The 17,748-nt window shown below is 33.0% G+C and overlaps 1 protein-coding gene across 3 annotated transcripts in view; it reads right to left on the bottom strand.

Moving 5' to 3' along the window:
• Window positions 1-17,748, bottom strand: part of KCNH7 (potassium voltage-gated channel subfamily H member 7) — a 605,555-nt gene that overhangs the window by 188,521 nt on the left and 399,286 nt on the right. For all 3 annotated transcript variants that reach the window (XM_031960570.1, XM_031960571.1, XM_031960572.1), the window contains exon 3: window positions 13,952-14,107. In XM_031960570.1, the coding sequence (XP_031816430.1) occupies window positions 13,952-14,107 (156 nt within the window). The remainder of the gene's footprint in view (window positions 1-13,951; window positions 14,108-17,748) is intronic.

Here is a 17,748-nt window from a genome sequence, read left to right as displayed (position 1 = left end):
TATACCTAAGACATTTATCAGCAATGTAATATTGGGAAAGTCATTTAACCATATTTGGTTTCAGTTTCCTCATGAAGAAAATGGGGATATAGCACCTACACATTAAAGTTGTGAAAAGAAAGTAAATTAATGCATGCTAAAATACTTTGAATTTCAAAATATTATATAAATGTTAACTATTATTATAAACAAATAAAAATAAGAATAATATCCATATTTTCTAATTGTTCAAGGTTGCCTTATAAAGATTGATGATAATGATGATGATAATTACAGCTAAAATTTTAATAATGGTTACTATATGCCAGGTACAATGCTAGGCATCTTATAATTATTATCTTAAATCCTTACAACAACCCTGAGAGGAGGTGCTATTATTATCTTAATTTTGCAAAAGAGGGAATTGAGGCAAACAGGTTTTAGTGACTTGTCCCAGAGTCACATAGCATTAAACTCATATATTCCTGACTCCAGGATCAGCATTCTATCCATTATGCCACCTAGAAGCCTGTAGCTGGTGACCACTGAATTTATGATTCTAATTTGCATTCTCCAGGGATACTTTTGGTTACGCTACTTACTTAGCTGTATAAATCGTAGTTCCTAGACTAAGATTCTTAAACTTCTTTAGGCAGTTTCATGGTAGACATTGACCCAGAGTTCAGAAAAAGCAATCAATTTTTTTCTCATTGCTTTATTGTGGATATAGACACCAAACTAAGTCTTATGAATACCTATCTAATTGTCTATTTGTCTTTCTGCATTATCTGATGAAAACAGAAGTTGGGACATTGATTGTTCTGGACTAATGGTCCAGAACTATACTTTCTTTCTTGAATGGTGGGATATGATTATGGTTGGTGAACCAATAAATACCAACCCTTCTTATGCATTGGACTAATACATATCTTAGGATCTAAAGACACATTTATGCAGGGGTGTGCACACTAACATTTAAAAATTGGTTCTCCCTACTGAAAAAGTATGCAACAAACATTTTTGAATTTAATCTGAATTATTAATCTTTTTCTTCATTACTTTCTGAAGTCTGGGCTATTAAAAACAACAACAAGTCAAGCCCTGATTTGTAGCATTTGCTGATTTCCAAAAATGCTCACATTGAAAATTTAACAATTTGTTTATGAGAGCCCTTTTGAGCTAGTTGTAATATACCCCCAACCCCAAACTTCTTTTTGTCCTTTATTCTCCTGTGCAACAATCTATTTGAAGGTACATTAGTTGTAGTTTCTTATAAGCTTATTGAGTTCTCTCAAACGTCAGCTGATCATCTACCTATGATTAATCCACAAACATAATATTTGAGCCAAAGAATTAAGGGCAAGTAATACAAGTCAAATTAGAATTAAAAATCAAAAGATATAATTCCTGCCATGAATATCTTCTTTTCCTGAAGATAATATGTGATACTTTTCTTCTTCAAAAGTATCATGACTCCTGTTTCCATGTCAAATTCAATCTTTTACAAAAAACAAAACATGATGGTGGTAAACATTAATTACATGGCAAAACCTTTAATTAAATCTCATCTAAATAATGGATTGTTTCTAAAGTAATGTCCTCTGGGTGGTTAAAAACTCTTCATTAGCACTGCAGCTCTTCATCTTTGAATTAAAGAATAACTTTCAGCTCCAGTGGAGAACACTAAAAATATTATGAACACGCTTTCTACATAATTTTTGTATGGAAAGATCCCTTTTTACAAAATGTGTATGGAATTTTACATTTGAAATAATAATATAGATATTTCAGTTCAAAAATATACTTTAGAAATATTCAGATAATTGAGCTTATTAATAACCATATTATTGTTATTATATTATATTTGTTTTTAGCCAGGTAATTGCTGCAATCTCATTTCTACTTACCATTTAGAAAATAGGCTTCAATTGCATATTTGAGAATGATTGACCAATTAAACACTTATTAAGTGCTTACTGTGTGTCAGACACTGGGGATACAAAGTGAAAAATGACTGACCTCAAGGAACTTATATTCTACTGGGGAGATAACATATTAACATATAAATGTATTCAAAATGTATATATAGCCATTGTAAAGTAATTCTTTGGGTGGGGAGACAATAGTGGCTGGGGAAGAATCAGAAAGGCCTCAGTTAGAAGAAGACATTTAAACTGAGTTGAAGGAAGCTAACAAGGGATTTTCTGCAGCAGATAATTATTTTAGCAGATAAAAAAATAGAAAGTTTCAACTGGATTCAGTGAAATGATGACTATGGGAAGGAACATTGATTGCTTTTAGAGAATGAGTAATAACACTATAAGCTTAGAGAACTTTAATTTATATCTGATTATTTAGCTTAAACAAAAGTTATCCCTCTGGAAATGTCTAAGAATAAGAAATTAGAGGTTACAGTTTTTAATGACATATAATGTTGAATTATTGCCTTATATTTTTCATAGTTGTAACTTAATGTCTTTGCTTGAATTGTTTACCTCTGACCTGAACAGATCAGAAAGAGAAAAAGAAAGGGAGATGGGGTAGGTGGGGGGGAGGGAGAGAGAGAGAGAAAGAGAGAGAGAGAGGGAGAGAGAGAGAGAGAGAGAAAGAGAGCGAGACAGAGAGTTTGATAGAGCAATTTCTGATAATGCTATATGAGACCTGTTGTGTGTGACTGAGCCCAAATGGGGTCCTTGTTAGTGGGGCTTTATACCTACAGGAAGCTAGTAATATCATTCTGTCAATTATATGGTAATTTTTATAGCCATTAACTGATATGATAACTGAATTGGCCACCAGGAGGCTCCTTTCTTGAGTCTTCACTCTTCTTCACTCCACTTCAAGGCTTGTCAGTTTTTCTAGGACAGGGCTTCTTAAAAATTTTCCATTTGTGACCTCTTTTTGCTCAAGAAACTTTTATATAACCCCAGGTATATAGGTGTATAAAATAGATATACAAATCAAACATTTACTAATAATAAATCATAAAGTAACTTATTTTAAAATAATTCTTTTATATTATATATATAATTTTACCATTATTAAAGGTGAAAATAAATTTGCATACTAATGAGATAGATGTGCTTGTTTGTTTTTCTATAAAGAATGAAATCTTTAGGGGAGCTAGGTGGAGCAGTGGATAGAGCTCCAGTCCTGAAGTCTGGAGGACCTGAGTTCAAATCTGGTCTCAGATACTTAACACTTCCTAGCTGTGTGACCCTGGGCAAGTCACTTAACCCAATTGCCTCAGGGGAAAAAAAGAACTAAATCTTTGTGGTATATTTAATACGTTTTACTGTTGCTAAATTTTCCATGGCCCCTACATTCAGTTATGTGACTCCCTATGGGATTATAACCTAAAGTTTAAGAAGTTTTGCTTTAGAAGATATTTTAGAGGGATAACCTAAGCATTTGCACTATTTTCTCAAACCACCAGAGAGTGCTAAATATGCAAATCTTTAGACCACCATGCTGGGATGAACCCATGAAACCAAATTCATGCTTGGTATAGCACACATACATTCATCCATAACATATACACATATATGCATATATACATAGGCATCTATACACATGTATATATCTACACACATTTGTATGTGCATATACACACCAAAAAAATTCATGGACTTTGGGTTAAAAAATCTGATATGAAACAGGGCTTCTTATAATTTTTCCACTTGTGATCCCTTTTTATGCAAGAAATTTTATCCATCTTTGGTTATATAGACATATTAAATAGGTATACAAATCAAACATTTATCAATAATAAGTTAATTTTACAACCTCCACATTCAGTTATGTGACCCCCACATAGGGTCATGATTCACAGTTAAAAGGAAAGTAGAAAAGACAATGAGGGACGTTCATGTCTTGTTTCAGGAACATAGAGACTAAATAAGGAAAAACAAGTAGTTTGAATTTACCAGATAAATGGGATTCATTATAACTAAAAATCTCAGCAGCTCCAGATTTCTTTTTTCTTCATGGCATTTGGTCATAGAGTGACTTTGCTCTAAGATTAGAAGCTCTTCTAGCTGGGTTAAATTCCCCCTGAAGTCTCCCTGTTCTCATGCTACCATGGCTTCTGGGCAATGAATAAACTGATGTCAGTACCTCTCCATTTGATCCCTGATTCCCCTGACTGCTCATGCCTTTTCTTTCCCAAGTCCAAAGGGCAAAATCAGAGGAAAAAAGACATGAAATGAAAAGAAGGGACAGCAATCCACAAACCAGATCCCTTTCCCCAAGACCTCAGATGGTGGAGAAAAGGTTAATCTCTAAACTCTATGATATAAATGATCATGCAAAAAAATTAATAATCTGCTTGAGTAAGATGATTAGAAATTGCTATGATATTCAATCCATTAATCAATCTCTTTAGATTCAGAAGAAGCAGATCATTGGACTATATGATATTTCATTAAATAATGAAATATTAGACTCAACTAATTGGATAATATGAATAAATAGGAAGGGAAACTAGATCTCTGATTACATTGGTAGAACACCCTGTGATTACTTCTTTTACCAGCACAGCTTAGAACCTTCTTAAAAAATTATAGTTCTATAGTGCTAGAACACCAAGAAATGAAGTGAATTGCCCAGAGTCATAGTGTTATAATGTGTCAAAGGTGGCATTTGAACCCAGATTTTCCTCACTCCAAGTCTGGCTCCTTATTCTCTGTGCCATGTTCCCTCTATTTATTTAATGGGATTTTGTTTGTAGTTCAGGTGTGAAAAAAAAGAAGAAAAAAGAAAGTGATAAATTTAGGGTGGCTAGTGACATTGTGGATAGAATACCAGGGGTTCAAATCTGGCCTCAGGCACTTAGTATCTCCGTGAAGCTGGGCAAGTAGCTTAACTCCATTTGCCTCAGTTTCTTCATCTCTAAAATCAATTGGAAAAGAAAATGGAAAACTCGTCTAATATTTTTGCCAAGAAAACCCTAAACGGGGTTACAAAGAGTTGAGCACAACTGCGACTATTGAGCAATAGCAACATCATAAAATTAGACAGCTAGGTGGCACAGAAGATAGTGTTTGGACCTGGTATCAAGAAAACTTTAGCTTAAACCCTGCCTCAGACTCATACTAGGGTGTGTGGGCAATTCATATTTAACTTGTTTGCTTCAAATTTCCTTAATTGTGAAGTACTTACCTCCAGAGTTGTGAGGATCAAATGAGGGATTTGTTAAGAACTTAATACAATGACTAGTACATAGAAAGTTTTATATAAATCGCAGTTATTATTATTATTCTTAATGTAAAATTATTTTTCCTCGGAAAACTAAGCCAGTGTTGGAAACTGTACTCCCCTATTAGAAAATGCAAGCAATGTCTATCCTATTCTTGTGAATTCAGGCACTCATTATGTTGATTAAATTGGTTTAAACAAATAATTGCCTTTAATTAACAAGAGGGATGTAATTATGGCCCAATTAAATTGTTAATAACTGTCCTCTGCTTAGGGGTATAGACTCAAATTGAGTCTTTTGGGATAGTCCAAAGAAAAAACACAGAAAAAATAGGATCATATGTAATAACTTTGCTTTTATGTTTATATTTAAGGCAAATTATTTTAGTTGATTTAGTTCCATCAAACTCTAGATCTTGACCAAATGATGGCCTAGTTATGTATTTGTTAGTTTGAGGTCTCTAATATAAAACACAAGCTAAAACCTATTTGAGACTGTAAAACCATTTCTCTTTACTTTTTAAGATAGTTCTTAAAGTCAGCAATTAACTTTATAATTACAAATGAAATGGAAGTATTTTATATTTTTCCCTCAAATTTTTTAATGAACAAACATCTATTTTCTTTTCCTCCCATATCTTCTTCCCCATTGAAAAGAAGAATTCGAAACTCTTTTTAATGAATAGATATTAAAAATTCTTACATTGCTATGTAAAAAATACATTTCTAGTCTTCAGCCTGAGCCCAGTGCTTCTTTCTTAGGAAGCAGATTGCATGTTTTATCATGAGTCTTCTGGAACTATGGTTTGTTTTTACAATGTTACTAACATTGTATAGATTGCTCTTATAGTTACTTTTGCAACAGTTCATTCTAATTATCTCAGATCTCTCTAAAATCATCCCATTCATCATTTCTTTCTATTTACTTATTTAAAACTTAAGTATTAAATAAAAAAAAACCCAACAACAACAACATGGCCATGTGCAGACCAGAACACAAGAGGATTCAAAATATAAAGCAATTAGGTTCAATTTCAAGGAAGCATATATAATAAATACTACCCATTGTATTCAGATTTCACCATCAATTTTTATAGTACAAGAGAATTCTAGTACAATAATATACCATAATTTATTCAGCCATTCCCCAGTTTATGGACAACCCCTTAAGTTCTAGTTGTTTGGCTGTAAATATTTTTGGTATATATAGATATTTTCCCCCTTTTTTTGATCTCTTTGTGATATAGACCTGGTAGTGGTATCACAGAATCAAAAGGTATGCAGTTTAGTAAATTTTGGAGTATGTCAAATTGCTCTCCAGAGTGGACTAATTTATAGTTCAACCAACAGTGCCTTCACGTGCCTGTTTTCCTATAGTCTTTTCAACATTTGACATTTTTCTTTTTAGTCATCTTTGCCAATTTGATGATAGTGATGATGATAGGTAGTGTTTATATGTATAATGCTTTAATACTTGTGAAGTGCTTTTCAAATGTTTTCTCATTTGATTCTCACAACAATTCTGGGAATTAGATGTTATTATTATCCCATTTTACACTTGAGGAAAGTGAGGCAAATAGTGACTTGTCCATGGTCACATTGCTAATAAGTGTCTGAAGTTGAATTTAAACTCAATTTTTCCTGAGTTCAAGTCCAAGGCTCCATCCACAGCATCATCCATTTATCTGTGATGGGTGTGATGCAGAGTCTCAGTGTTGCTTTAATCTGTATCTTCCTTATGTTAAAAAAGTATGATATTCTTATATTATGTAGGTTTTGGTTATTCTGATCTATTTCTGGATCCCATCTATAACTCATATAAGGTGTTATATTATGATGAAGTGAAATCCCACTTTTCTTGCCTTATATCATTGTATTATGATATGATAATCTCTTTTTCCTCCACAAAATTGGATACCAATGCTTCATTATGATAGGGACATAGCTCTAGATTTTTTTTTTAAAAAGCTAGACCAATAGAATTCAAGCTCTTGCAGATTCTTTGAAGTGGGAAAAGGGAGTGTAGTTTGTATTTCTATTGTTTGAAAATCAAGCTAGCTATGTTCATAAACGGTGATAACTCCTGCCCTCCAAATTAACTACTAAATGTTATATTTTTCTGATATTCAAATTTATGAAGACCATCTACTTAACAGGGTCTCCTTTGGTTCAGTAATTGAAGGCAATCCCTATAGACTTTGGATAGAAAATGCCATCTGCATTCAAAAAAAGAACTATGAAGATTGAATGTTCATGCTATGTTCACTTCTTTTTTCTGTTTTTTCCCCCTCTCTTATTGTTTTTCCTTTTTGTTCAAATTTTTCTTACCCAACATGATTCATAAAGAAACGTGTATTACAAAGTTAATATACATGTATAACAAAACACATGCTATCCTGTTATATCACATTATCATATATAATCAGAAAAAAATCAATTAAAAAAAGTCCAAATCTAAAACAATGTCCCTCCTGATGGTAGTTGAATCTCCATCCAAGGACTTAGCAGCCAAAATCAAAGGCCTGAAAGGATAATTTACATAATTTAAACCCACCCTTTTGTTTTATGGCTAAAAAAAACCCAAAACAGAAGTTATGACTTGTTCAGGGTCATAAATATAGTTAAATTATCATAACTAGAATTGTAATCCAGGTCCTTTGAAGCCAAAACTCAGTGTCCTACCATGATATCAAAGTGGGAATAACAACAATACAGTGCTTTAATATATAAGACCTTCACTACAGCCCTGAGAGGTTTGTTGAATCAGTATTATCAGTCCTATTTTGGAAATGAAGATCAAGTTGAACTTTTTGACCTGTGACTTATCCATGTTCAGAGCTGAAATTTGAATCCAAATTTCCTGACTCTAAAGCCAATGCTTTCCCCATTATATCACATGAAAAATTAAAACAAAATACCTACACTTAGACTGCAGATATGAGAACTGCTGGCATTTCATTATTTTAATAGGTTTTTGTATTTGGGTTGAAAGCCAGGCTAGTATGGTGACCAGGGTCTTGGAGTCAAGGTGACCCAAGTTCAAATTTTGTCTCTGACAAATACTGGTCATTTTTGGGAAAGCAAACTCTCTTAAACCATCAATTATGCTTTCTCACAGAGATTTAAAAAAAAAGAAATCAGTAAACAAACAACAAAATAAACAAGTAAAATTAAAGTAAAAGTAAAGAGTAAAAAATACACAGTTATCCATGTAGTCAACGTCCATTATTTAAAATAGTATAAATCTTTTATATTCATGACACAGCAAAAAATACTGGTCCTAGAATCAGAAGACTTAAGATCAAATCCTATATCTGACACTTGATAAATACTTATTTAATTTTAAATAAATCACTTAACTAAAAAAATTGTTCCTGGTCTTCAGTGTCCTCATCCAGAAAAACCAAGGGCTTGTACCAGAGTGAATCTATCAATTTGTCTATGTATCCAGTTAAATGGTGAAGATACATTACAAAAATAAATGAATTAACAAAATAAATAAAGCTCTATTTTTAAAAAGAACTTGTATTTTAATAGACAAAACAACATGAAGGAGAAATAAAATGGTATTGGAGGTGACCAAATATAATTTGTCTCCCTTTTAGTCTTCTATTTGATATGAAATAAAGATGAAAAGGAAGAGCTATCAGCCATTTCTCTAGTATAACAGGATAGTCAAGGGAAATTTTGAATAAATGTAAGCCTGAATCATATTATGATTGAAGGATGTAATCAAAGGCAATGCACTGCTTGTAAATAATAGGGCTTTTATATAATGCTCTGGAAATTGTTATTTCCACATTTGTACTCACTTCTAGCTACTCCTTTACGAAATGTGTGTCCCTGATCAGAATGACAGCTGAAGTATAGGGAAATCTTTTTTGTTCACAAACTAAAGAAAGGAACCTTTATCAAATCTGAAGCCACTTAGGCAAAAGATTTTATATTTTTAGTGCTATTTAATTATAACAGAAATACACAGAAACCAGGCTTTCTATCCTGGAAGACTGCTGTGTAGATTATGCCCCATTCAGAGGTTGAAGTTCCAAGTTTCCATGTCATACTAGGTCTGAAATTAGTACTTTACTAACTAGGAGGCATTTTTCCAAAACTTGATGGACTGAGCAAGAAGACTGCTCCAGGGGGAGGAGATGAGGATTTTAAAAGAAGAAAACCTTTCTTCCTGACAGCGCATGCTGTGCCAAACCAGTAGCTGGCATTACCAGGGCTTTCCTCTGGGGAATCTCACTGGAATGGCTGAATTTGTCTGGGGAGTTTATTACAGTTAAGGAAGGGAAAATAACAAATGAGTTAAGGGAGCAAGTTTGGGCTTCAGCACATTTTTCCTTGGTAACTTAATACATTTTCCAAACAATGTCACTTGTAGGATTGATGAGTTAGAGAATGTGATAGATATCAACCCCAAGTGTGGCATTGTTCAGATGTGAAACAGTCAAAATATTGGAAACCAAGCACATTAGTACATGTGGTCCAAGGCTTTAATAGGCCATTAAGCTGTCGCTTAGATATAGCTAAGTGAATGCCTTAGACTAAACTAATATTTCTACTATTGAAAGTTTGATTTCAAGACCTTGCACTTATTCTTTAAAAAGGGACTTTTGGGACCAGAGTTGCTTTTCATATTTGCAATTTCAAGTTAGACATTTTCATATATAACACAATTTTCTTTCTTTACTTCTAATATATTTAAATGCAAAAGTTGGGATAATACAATTAAGTAAAGAACTTTGAATTTAAATGCAGAAAACTTGGGGCCAATTCTGTCATTTACAGCCTGCTTGACATTGGGCAGTTTAGGCAATCTTTAAGACTCCTTTTCAAAGGAAGGAATTATGACCAAAGAAGTACAGAACATTATGAAAGGCAAAATGGACAACTTTGATTACATTAAATTAAAACGTTTGTGCACAAACAAAACCAACAGAACCAAAATAAAAAAAAAGAGAAGTACAAAACTGGGAAAAATCTTTACAGCCAGTTTTTCTGATATAGATCTCATTTCTAAAATATATAAAGAACTATGTCAAATTTTTAAGAATACAAGTCATTCCCCAATTAATACATGGTCAAAGGATATGAACAATTTTCAGATGATGAAATTAAAGCCATCCTGTAGTCATATAAAAATGCTCTAAATCACTATTGATTAGAGAAATGCAAACTAAAACAACTCTAAATACCATTTCATAACTCTCATATTGATTAAAATGAAGGGAAAAGAGAATAATACATGTTGGAGGGAATGTGGGAAAACTGGGATACTAATGCATTGTTGGAGTTGTGAACAGATCCAACCATTCTGGAGAGCACTTTGGAATTATGCCCAAAGAGTTATAAAACTACATACTCTTTGACCCAGCAGAGCCAATACTGGGTCTGTATTTCAAGGAAATCATAACGGAGTGAAAAGGACCCACATGTGCAAAAATGTTTGTAGGCTCTCTTTTTATAGTAGCAAAGAATTGGAAAATGAATAGATGCCCATCAATTGGAGAATGGTTGAACCAGTTGTGGTATATGGAGATAATGGGATATTATTGTTCTATAAAAATGATGAACAAGCTGCTTTTAGAAAGTCCTGGAAAGATTTATATGAACTGGATGCTGAGTGAAACAAGCAGAATCAGAAATACATTGTACACAATAGTATCAAGAATGTGATGATCAGCTATGAAAGACTTTGGTTCTTCTCAGTGGTTCAATGATCCAAAGCAGTCCTAACAGACTTTGGACAGGAGATGCCATCTGCATCCAGAAAAATAACTATGGAGATTGAATGTAAATCAACACATGCTATATTCACTTCTTTTTTTTTGTTTTTGTTTTTAAAATCTCTCTCATGGTTTTTCCCTTTTGTTCTGATTTTTCTCTCCCAGCATGATTCATAAAGTAATGTGTTTTGAAAATAAATAAATAAATTTTTTTCTTAAAAAGATCCCTTTTCACATAATCCTATGAACTGAGAATTGAAAAGTGAACATCAAATGCAGTTTCTTTTGCATTTCTTTTTCTGACATATCCTAGAACATTCTTCTTCCTGGAAATATATTCTGGAACTAACACTTTGAAAACATTCTCTCCCCTGTGTTTGTCTTCTTCCAGTTTGTTCAGTCATTTTCTGACTCTTCATGACCCCCCTTTGGAGTTTTCTTGGCAAAGATAAGAGTGATTTTCTATGTTCTTCTTCAGATCTTTTCCCAATGAGGAAACTGAGGCACAGTCATTAAAGCAGGCTCTGATGGGATTAACCTCCTTTAAATGGAAAATCATTTTTTCTTCTCTAAACTCTATTGCAGTGAATACTGGAATTCTTCAAAGCAGGGAATGTCTTTTTTATTCTTATATTTGTCTTCCCAGAGTAGGCACAGTCCCTAGTCTATAGAAAACATTTACTAAATGTCCGTTGACTGAATGACAAAATATAAGACTGAGGTATTTCCAGTTGTGGGCAACTAGGTGACGTAGTAAATATCATTGTTTGACCTGGAATCAGAAAGACTCATTTTTCTGAATTCAAACCTAGTCTCAGACATTTATTAACTCTGTGGTCCAGGGCAACTTGCTTTAAATTAACTTTGTTTGACTCAGTTTCCTTATCTGTAAAATGAGTTGGTGAAGAAAATGGCAAATCATTCCAGTATCTTTATCAAGGTAACACCAAATGGGGTCACTAAAAGATGAATATGATTGAAAAGGACTGACAATAAAAAATTTTCAAATGTCTCTTTTACTTTTGACACCTGTAGTTGGGTACCAGAGCCAAGAAATCCTTCATTTTGTAGTCATTCAGTTTTTTTTTAAACTGATGCCCACAGGCATTAAAAGCAAAATACAAATTAAGATCCACACAATTCTTGAACCAGTAATTTTTGCCATCTTTTACTTAAGTACTACTCTAATACTTCACTGTGGCATGTAGAGGTGACCTATGCACTTTAAAAATTATTTTATTGATATCTTTTATTCTTTATATCATATTCATTTTTTACTATATTCCTTTTCTTCCCCTCTGTTACTTCTTGCAGCAAATATTAACAGTAGCAACAAAGATTTACAAAAAAAAAAGTTCAACAAAAGTAGTCAACTCATAATACATTTGGCAGTATAAACAGTATAAAATATGTTTTTCAGTTCTCCTTTGGGGCCAAGCTTTGCATGGACTCTTGAAGCTTTTGCAGTGAAGTGAAAATTTTGGTAGATCCTATAAAGAACTCAAGCTTTATAGTGTGCAGCCTAATAACTTTTTCTTTCTACTTACATTTTCCTTTTATGTGTAGTCTTCCTCATTTGAATGTAAACTTCTTGAGGGTGTTTCTTATTGATTGTATTTTTATACCAAAATCTTAGCACAGTTCGTGACACATATTACATACTTAATAAATTCTTTTTAACTGATTAAGTGATTGAAGACAGTCTGGACATTATTTGATCTATCTAGCTAAATTTTAGAAAGATGCATTTCCAAGATACATGACCAAGAGATTGGTCATGAAGTAATGCATTGTTTTTGCTATAGTAATTGATCCACACAGTATGCTAGTCTTCACTAGAAGAGAGCATTACTATCCTGATGAAATTCCATGTTTTTAAGGTTCTTTCCCCCTTTTACACTATTTTCTCCATCTCAATCCCAGTATAAAGTTTTTTAATAGCAGAGATTATTTCATTTTTATCTTTTTACCTTAGTACTACGCACCTTTTGTTTTTGTTTTTGAGGAAGTAGATGCTTGATAAATGTTAATTGAATTTAGAGAGATTTCTATCCACATGGGATATGATATCTGTCTTTGATTTTTGATGCATAGTAGAGTTTTAGACCTGATTAATCTCATTTGGCTATTTAGGATGGGTATACTCATCAGACCTTCAATTTCTTTGGTAGAGAGAGCTCCCAGATAAGGAAACTTCTTTGACAAGTTTGGGGCTAGTATACTTCTTTGCACAGTATAAAATTTTAGAGTGGTTCCTGAGTGTTTAGAGAGGTAGTGATTGGTACAAAGTCATTTAGGCAGAAAGTTTCAGAGGTGAGACTTGAATCCAGCTTGAGGTCAGTTCCATACCCAGAAGGGTCATGCTGCATTTCATTTAAATATTTTCCTTGATCAAATTACTCATTTAATACCTCTAGTTCAGTTTGAACTGTCCAAATATGGATTAAAGTGAAGTAGATTTGCAAACTAAAAGAAAATCTTATTCTTTTAAGTATTAAATATAAAAACAGCCATATCCTGGATCAGTGTCTCTAAAAGTTTGTTTTTTTTTGGGCAGACTGGTGAAGTCCATAGAGCCCTTCTCAGAAGAATGTTTGCTTTTTAATTTTTTTCAAAACACAATGGAAAAAAAATGCTAAAATTCAGTTAAAGATTTGTAAAAATAAAGATATATTATTTGTCTTCTTCCAGTTTGTTCAGTCATTTTCTGACTCTTCATGACCCCCTTTGGAATTTTCTTGGCAAATATAAGAGTGATTTTCTATGTTCTTCTTCAGATCTTTTCCCAATGAGGAAACTGAGGCACAGTCATTAAATGTCTGAGGCTAGATTTGAACTCAGATCTTCCTGACTCCATATCTAGTTCTCTATTCACTGAGTCCTCTAGTTGCCCCAGTTTAAAGACCTCTGAACTAGTGGTTTCCTAAGAAATTGTGTTCCTTCACAAGTTAAGACATAATTTGAAGCTTTACCAGAGATGACAAAGAATGGAATGACAGACAAACAATGGTAACATTAAGATTATTGTTTTTTCTCGAACTTACGATTTACGGGTTTTGTTGGTAATATTGGGTTGAACCTCTCTGGGGAGGCAGCATTCTCTTCATCAGTCACATATTCAAAATTGATGATGAACATCATAGCCACTCCCTCTTGATTTTTCACTGGAATTATGTGAGTATTACAAATGAAGGTTGATCCTAAGGAGATGAAGAGACAAATTTTAAGTTCTTACTTCACTTACTTACTTACAACTTCAAGGTCATAAGAAATCTCTATGGATTTTTCTTTCTTAGATAATTACCCCAAACAGAAAAATATTGTACAATGTATGCAATTTACCATTAATCTGAATTTCATTTAATAGCACTGTACAAATGTATATCTGAATAAAAACATTATTTTTGAAATCGTGTGTAGACAAACCTATCATCATATCATGTAGGTAATGAATATAAAATTTCACTTGCCTTCTCTCTTACTAGTTTAATTCATCTCTTCCTAAGATAGTAGCTAGCATTTATATAGTATTTTAAAGTTTGAGAAACTCTTTATAAATATTATCTCAATTTATCCCCATAACAATCCTGGGAGGTAGGTCCTATTGTTATCATCACTATTTTAAGCTAAGGAAACTGAGGCTGAGGGAGGTTAAAATGACACGCACAAAGGTGTCTAAAGCTAGATTTGAATTTAGTTCCAGTGTTTGATATATTGCACCACCTAACCCTTTCTCTCTAAAAACAAAGAAAATCTAAGCTTTCAAAAGCATCTTTGAGTATGTGTATCAGACAATTGGGGTTAAGTGACTTGCCCAAAGTCACACACCTAGGAAGTATTAAGTTTGTGAGGTCAGATTTGAACTCAGGTCCTTCTGATTTCAGGGTCAGTGCTCTATCCACTACTCCATCTAGCTGCCCCTTAAAGTGTTTTTTAAAACATTAATCTAACAAATACATTTATGAAACCTAAACTCTTAAAGGTAAAATTTCAAGGAGACATCTTCCAAGAGCCAGAATCATCCCAAAGTAGAATGGACTGCCTTGGGAAGTAATAAGTTCCCCCTGAAGGGAAATATCTTCAAGGAAAGACTGGATGGCCATTTGTTTTCTAGAGGGCCATGGAGGTCTTTTCCAACTTTGAAATTCCGTGGTTATTTATTTGGCTTATGTATTTAATCATGTTTGAATTTAGTATCAAATTTATTATCATACCTTTATATGTCACCTTAATAGATTATAAAATGTTTAAATAATTTGTTTTGACAATGCTTTTAAGTAGAAGTATCATCAGTTCCATTTTTGCAGATGAAATGGTTCTGAGAGTTCACAAAACTACTAAAAGATGAAGCAGACTTGACAGATATACTGCCACTCAAAGGCTCCTCAACAAATGCACCTCATTCCCTTCACCTGATAAAAGTAATAAGGAATTCTAAAGTTCTAATATGCTATCACAAGTCTTTCCCGTTTTTTTTCTCACTTTAAGAAAGCCTGCTAAAGTTACATCATCTAAACTAAAGGGTTGGGAGCTGGAAAAGGAATCCTTTATTAAATTAGAGGACTATATTAAATTGTTGATTACATTCACTGTTAATTTAAAATAAAAAAATGTTATTTTGATCTCTTCAATCAACAAGGTAATCAGATAGAAATTTTACGCAACAAATTGGGAAAACAACATTATTTTTACATCATTACTTACTACAGATTTAATTTTCAGCCAATCCTTTTCACACAAATGGGCACTTTTACCATTGCCTCAGACTTATTTGGTGGAAGGACCCACTATTAACATTATGGTAGTCCTTGTAGAAAAAGGGGGAAGATATAGGATATCTTTTGGGTGAAAAATGGAGAAAGAGAAGTAGCTTTGGAACACTTGAATACCTAAAGGAATGTATTCTTAGAGGAACATATATATGATTTTTCCCTATAAAACTACTACTACAACAACAAAAACCTTTCCCTGAGGCGATAAAGGTTGTTTTTGTTTTGTTTTTATTTTCCCCTTTCCAGGATTGCTTAAAAATGCAAATAATGAAAGATTCATTTGGGTTAATAAATACCCTCTTTAAAAAATGCAAATTGCCTGTTGGAAGGTTATGGTGCTATCCATCATCCATACATTATTATGTATTAGTTCAAACAAATTGTACTCTTCCTAACTCTACAGAGATCAGTTGTACTAAATGTTTATAGGAGTTTTGACTGAAGGGAAAAGAGAGTTTTGCAATGCCCAAATATGAAAATTAAAAATCATATGAGGGTACTTGGGTGCCTGTGAACTTGGATAATAGGTCACTAAGGATGTTAGAATAGCACAAAAATGTGAGAGAACATCAAAAATAAGTCTGATTCATTTCACATTTTTTCTTGGGGAGGTTAAGCTCACAAGATAAAAGAAACTCTAGCTTTTATTTCCAGGACCCCAAACCACAGAATCTCATTGTCAGAATAAAAAGAATATAGGATTTATCTAGCTCAACTTGATCTATGGACAACACCTCACCCTACTTTCGTTTCCATTCTTCCAATGTATATAATAGAACAGACAAAGGCCCCTCAAATAAAGTTAACACCATTTTTCTTTGGCCTCATGGAGGGAGCCATAAGATAATTTAAATTTCTGTGCTTTGAAAGTACAAAAACACTCTACAAATGTTAGTTATTATAGCCTTGTTCAGGTATGTTCTAAAACTCCTTGATCTTGCTAGTGGCCCTGTATTGCTAATAGGCACTTGTCATTTTAGCCTACGAATTCCATGTTGTGTTGTAGACAATATAAACTGAATCAGGTTAGTATTACTAGTTTTATACTTTATCTCCATTAACAGAGCTGCATTTTGTGAGCTAACCTAGAAATCTAGCCCTCATTTGGAACACTGTCTTCATAAGAAAATGTGTTCTGCATTACAAGTAACTGGTTTAGTAATGAACTTTGGAATGCAGCATCTGTGGAAGTTGAGGATTGCTGTCAATTGAAATTTAGACAGTCAGATACTAGAGCCTTCCAAATTAAAAATGTAGGGTATTTCCTTTATAACTAATTTCATATTTTCTATAAATGTGAACATGGTATTTATGGAAGATACTTCTATGTGTATTAAAAATGACATTCTACACCTTCAAGTTTTCCAGCTGTATCTTCAATCCACTTAATAAAACAGTTAGCTATGGCACTTGTCATAGTTTCCATGGTAACAAATTGGATGACTTTAGTAAACAGAAAATAAGCAATTTAAGACTGTTCCATTAGAGATAAAAATAGAAATGCTTCAGGCCAAGCATTGCTACACAGTCTGGTTAAACAGAGGGTCTGAGGAGATGCTAGAAATAGCCATTATGTACTTGGCTAATGAACCAAAATATATATTGATTTTACCTCCTAAAATGACATTTCTTGGATCATTTTTAGAAGAGCATTATGAACTCACATATGTTTTGTAGTGGTTTTGATGTTTCTAACATGTGGGGCATACTGCTGACTAAACATGAAAACACTAAATAATAGCATTAAAAAAAATAGGCCTAGAAATAACTTTGGCCCCCTCCCTCCCAATGACAAATGACACTTTTCATGGAATTAGAATGTAAGAAGATATAGTAGCTAAAAGTTTTTTTCTCCCATAGATTCTTAAACAGGAAGTGACTACAGCATTTCATAGTTAAAAGCAATTTCAAAGGTTATCAATTCCCACCCATATCTTGATATGAAATTTACATATAATACCATTATAGCTTTTACTGAAAGACTTTTTTGGCTATGGAACTCACTGACTTCTCTGATAGCCTATTTTACTTCTGTGCAGCTCCAGTTATTTTTTAATTAAAAAAAATTT

The sequence above is a fragment of the Sarcophilus harrisii genome, chromosome 3 (assembly GCF_902635505.1).
Source record: "Sarcophilus harrisii chromosome 3, mSarHar1.11, whole genome shotgun sequence".
Lineage (NCBI taxonomy): Eukaryota > Metazoa > Chordata > Mammalia > Dasyuromorphia > Dasyuridae > Sarcophilus > Sarcophilus harrisii.
Note: the sequence above shows the minus strand (reverse complement) of the source record. Positions and strands in the feature narration are given on the sequence as shown.